Source organism: Sphaerodactylus townsendi, linkage group LG01, assembly GCF_021028975.2.
Source record: "Sphaerodactylus townsendi isolate TG3544 linkage group LG01, MPM_Stown_v2.3, whole genome shotgun sequence".
NCBI lineage: Eukaryota > Metazoa > Chordata > Lepidosauria > Squamata > Sphaerodactylidae > Sphaerodactylus > Sphaerodactylus townsendi.
In genome coordinates this window covers 85,879,174-85,883,639 of record NC_059425.1, presented here as the reverse complement: position 1 = coordinate 85,883,639, position 4,466 = coordinate 85,879,174, and the positions used below count along the sequence as shown (strand labels likewise).

General features: G+C 40.4%; 1 protein-coding gene across 1 annotated transcript; it reads right to left on the bottom strand.

Annotated features, from left to right (window-relative positions):
* Window positions 1–1,160: 1,160 nt before the first annotated feature.
* Window positions 1,161–4,131, bottom strand: LOC125427063 (delta-like protein 1). The gene is made up of 3 exons (XM_048486059.1): window positions 3,201–4,131; window positions 2,941–3,055; window positions 1,161–1,857 (listed from the first exon to the last, which is right to left on the bottom strand). Exons 1-3 carry the CDS (start codon window positions 4,109–4,111, stop codon window positions 1,852–1,854), a joined length of 1,032 nt encoding a protein of 343 aa, XP_048342016.1. The 5' UTR covers window positions 4,112–4,131; the 3' UTR covers window positions 1,161–1,851.
* Window positions 4,132–4,466: the final 335 nt, after the last annotated feature.

Below are 4,466 nucleotides of genomic sequence, written 5' to 3'. Positions count from 1 at the left end.
AGCAACCGTGCCAACTGTTATTTGGCAGCCTTTAACAGGTGATCCCTGGGACTTCACCTGGAGCCTCAAATTCTGCTACTAAGCACTGGTCCTTCTTTTCACATAAAGCACAAAGTTTGTCTGAGAACAAGAAGCACCTAAATGTAACCAGCTGCTAACCTCCTTCTAAAACTCTTTTGCTTCTTTTTGAAGTATTCTAGCTTAGGAATTTACTGGTATTGATTCGATCCTTTCAGCTTAATAGTTTGACACTATTCCATAGTTCTGCTGATCATCCAAGCCACTAGTACGTTTTATTGCAAACCATATCTATTTTTTAAAAATTCAGAAGTGTGCAAAATGCAAGGAGGGTGAACTCGGGGTTCAAAACTAGAACCTGTTTTCAATAGCAGGCATATTACCAAAGCAAAAGACTGTGCTAATTAATTTCCTTTGATTTGCACAATATATTTGAAAAGTTATTAAAAGTCACTTTGGAGTTTTCACAACCAAGTGAATACATTAAGAAGTCCTAGAATAGCCCCTGAACATGTGTCCCCCTCTTCTAGAAAACCAGCCTGCTGTATCAGAATCAGGAATAATCTAGCTTTCAAGCAAAAGATGTAGAAGCAGGAAAGGGAAAACAGAATTTTTGTAGTGATGGATTCAACCTACCAACCACTGCTCCTAAGCAGGACCTATATATTTGTCATGTTGCTAGAATGTGCCCAATACTCAGATAGTATCATTTTTTTCCAAGGGCCAGTCCACAGGTCTGTTAATGTGCAAGATTTCTTTAAAAAAGTAAACCTCTATGGACAGGCAGGGGACATTCACTTTTTGCAGTCATCAGTGGGATAGTCCCAGCTGAGCATGCAGATCTGTTCCATGAGACCTTTTGACCCACTGCGACTGCATGAACACAATGCTTTATACTAAGTTAGGACAACAGTTTGTCTGGTCAATGAATCCCATGTTCAATGTCCACTCCAGGCCTCAGTCAAGGATCTTTTCCAGTACTGCCAGCCAAGTTCTTTGACTTTCATTTGTCAGAGGCTGACTGCAAGAAACATGCTTTGACCATGAACCATGCCCACCTCCCACCCCCATGTTCATACCAAGAGCATCACCACAAACATCATTCGGTCAAATAGTTTTGCAAAGAAGATCTATACTTTGAATATCATTAATAATATTTATTTTGGAAAAATAGTTTAAAAATGAATTTCATCATGAACAGTAAAAAACCCTCAAATAACATTTTGCACAATATTCCATAAATACATTATATACAAAAAATATAGTCACATAGACCCGAAGTGCCTTTGTACATATTTACCAAAAATTTAAATTATAAAAAAATCACAAAATACTCAAGCTTTACAAATATCCAGAAAATAATTTTTTTACAGATTAAAAAAAAATAACACGCTTTCCCACCTAGTAAAAACACATTTTTAGTATAAAAAAGGACCAAAAAAGGCAATGTGTGTATCTCTAATTCAAGAAACAACTGGCTCATAAGAATCCAAAATATACACTTCCGGGAGTGCATGTTTCTTATGCAGATATTAAGTCCATTCATTAAATATATATAGAAAAAAGCAACTGACCATAGTGCAATGATAAATATTCATAAAAGGCAGTGCAACAGGTATCCTTGAACACAGACCCTGGCCTAGTGTCCACCATGTTTTCTTTGCAGTCACTTTTGCTAACTTCAGTAGAGAACCAGCTCAGCCTGAATTTAGTTTCTCAGCAGCAGTCAGTGAAGGAATCTTTCTCCCTTTCCTTGTTCAGCAGCATTCATTGGGGCATTATTACCTTGGAAAATTGTTTCAGAAATAACAATTTTGCCGTATTGCCTTTTCTTCACACCTGTAAAGAATTGGAAAAAGATGGGGGAGGGGAGGAGAAAAGGAGTGAATTGATGCAAGGGATGAAGACCTATTAATATATGCTAGAATTATAACCACCTGTTTAGCTGGTCACCTGTGACAAGCAAAATGTTCTCCAGGTGACCAGGATGAAAAGGGTTTTTTTTTCCTTTGAGGCAACATGACAGATGGGCTACTAATCTGTGAGTTAATAGCTTACATAAACTTATTTTCAAGGTATTGTCGAAGGCTTTCACGGCTAGATACAACTGGTTGTTGTGGGTTTTCCAGGCTGTGTGGCCGTGGTCTGGTAGATCTTGCTCCTAACGTTTCACCTGCATCTGTGGGTGGCATCTTCAAAGGTGTATCACAGAGAGAAGTCTGTTACACACGGACACAGTCAGTAACAGACTTCTCTGACACAGCGTGTAACAGACTTCTCTCTGTGATACACCTTTGAAGATGCCAGCCACGGATGCAGGTGAAACGTTAGGAGCAAGATCTGCCAGACCACGGCCACACAGCCCAGAAAACCTACAACAACCAGTTATTTTCAAGGCTTGGCTACATGGATAAATCCACCAAGAAGACTCATTATATTCCTCTAGTGACAGATAAAACAGGTATAGCCACTTCTACAGCCTTGTCCATTTTTAGATGTCTCATGATTTCTCAGATTTTAGTGTTTCATAGTCACTGTATTTATCTTTAATTTTAGCATACATATTAATGACAGCTCTAAGATCTCATCCAAAAGCCAGTGCTATTATTAAAGTTATGGGGAATATTTCCTAAGCATAATTTCACAGGCATTTTATGCTGGAATCATCCTATTGGCTTTTAGCTCCACCAGTGTCAATAGGACTAATCTAGTATGCAAAGGCAAAGCAACATCTTCATGGTACATTTCATTGGAGTTCAGGACTCCAACAGGAGAAAACGACTTGCAGAACTGGGTTTTGTAAAAGACAAACAAAAGCTGTAGGCACAGCAAGGATAAGGGAATAGAATATGCTAATGAGTCTAGCTAGCTGGGAATCTGGATCAGTATCTGGATCTTTTCAGCCTGCTGGGTAATACCAACCTCTGTTGCTATAATGCATTCATCTTTTTCTTCTGATATGACATACACCGACTGGTACTTTGTATCTTTTGAAGTGGAATATACAGATTCTGGTCGTTTCCTTTCAGAGGTTTCACTGTAAAATAAACGGGGAGAGGAGGGGAGAACCACATGCCACAATTAGTAGAATGCTTTTGCAACTAACTAGAAGACTGTTCCCAGCACTCATATGAGAGTGCTCACTTATCCATCGCCACCAAATACACCCTGCTGCTACATACCTCTTTAGCTGTACTGTGCTTTTCTCCTCTGCATCTGAATCATATGTTTCACACTTGGCTTCGCATTTGCCATGCTCTTCTTTCACAGAGTCCTCATTCTTGAGTTCATGAACCAAATTGTAATCCACTGATGGGTATCTGGCTTTGTAGCCATTTTTGTCAGCATGATCGCTGTGAAAATCTACTTTTTTATTGGTGTTCTTAATCTGGGTCGCACCAATGACACTTATGGAAATGTCCTTCTCCCGCTGGCAATTGGCCAAATTGTTCATGGTCTCAGTTTCACTTCTGAACACATCAGGCTGATGCTGCCTCTTCTGCATTTTGAGTCTGAAGCAGACAATAATGGCTGCACAGCCCAACAAGAGCATCAGGACCAGAATAATTCCAGCACACACTGCAATCCAAGGAAACTGGGAGCTCTGACCTTCAGTATACTTCTCAGTGATGTCAACAATGACTGGCCCTGGAGGTGGTTCTGGGAGCAAAAACTGGCAGTTGTGACCTCCATATCCTCGAGCACACTCACAAACATAGCGGTTGTTTCTCTCGTGGCAAGTGGCTCCATTATGACAAGGGCTATGTTCACATTTGCTGACAGGAGTGCTGCAGTTCTTTCCACTGTATCCCGGGGGGCAGGTGCAAGAATAGTCATTGATCCCATCTTGGCAAGTCCCACCGTTCAAGCAAGGAAAGGAAGCACAGTCGTCCACATTATCGTCACAGTGCCTTCCAGTAAATCCAGCTTGACATTGACATATGTAAGAGTTCCCAAGATCAACACACTGGGCTCCTACAAGACAGTAGATATAGCAAGTGATAAACATATGTGCCCGAGAAAAATAATAATTGCCCATTACACTGACATCCTGAGCTTTTTCCAAGGAAGATCTAGGATTCAATTCTTTCATCCTCTCAATACCCCTCAGAAATAGGCCAGCCTGAGAAATGATAACTTCTTCAAGGTCACCTATGACCCACCATGGCTAAGTGGGAATTCCAAGCCAGTGACTAAACACTCTGTCAGCTGGCCACCTTGAACACACAGAACAGACAAGATGCAAATACTTAGCAAAGTTACTCTTCTGTATGCTTATGTCAGAGCAGGTCATTTCACAATTTCATCTCTTCTACCATATTCTGACAAACATGCAGAAAAAGCCAGGCTTGGGACAAGTCCTGAACTTCAGACAAGGGATGTTTAAAGGCACAGAGCACCCAACCTGGGAATTTTAAAAAAATCTCACTACTAATTAAAGTACATTA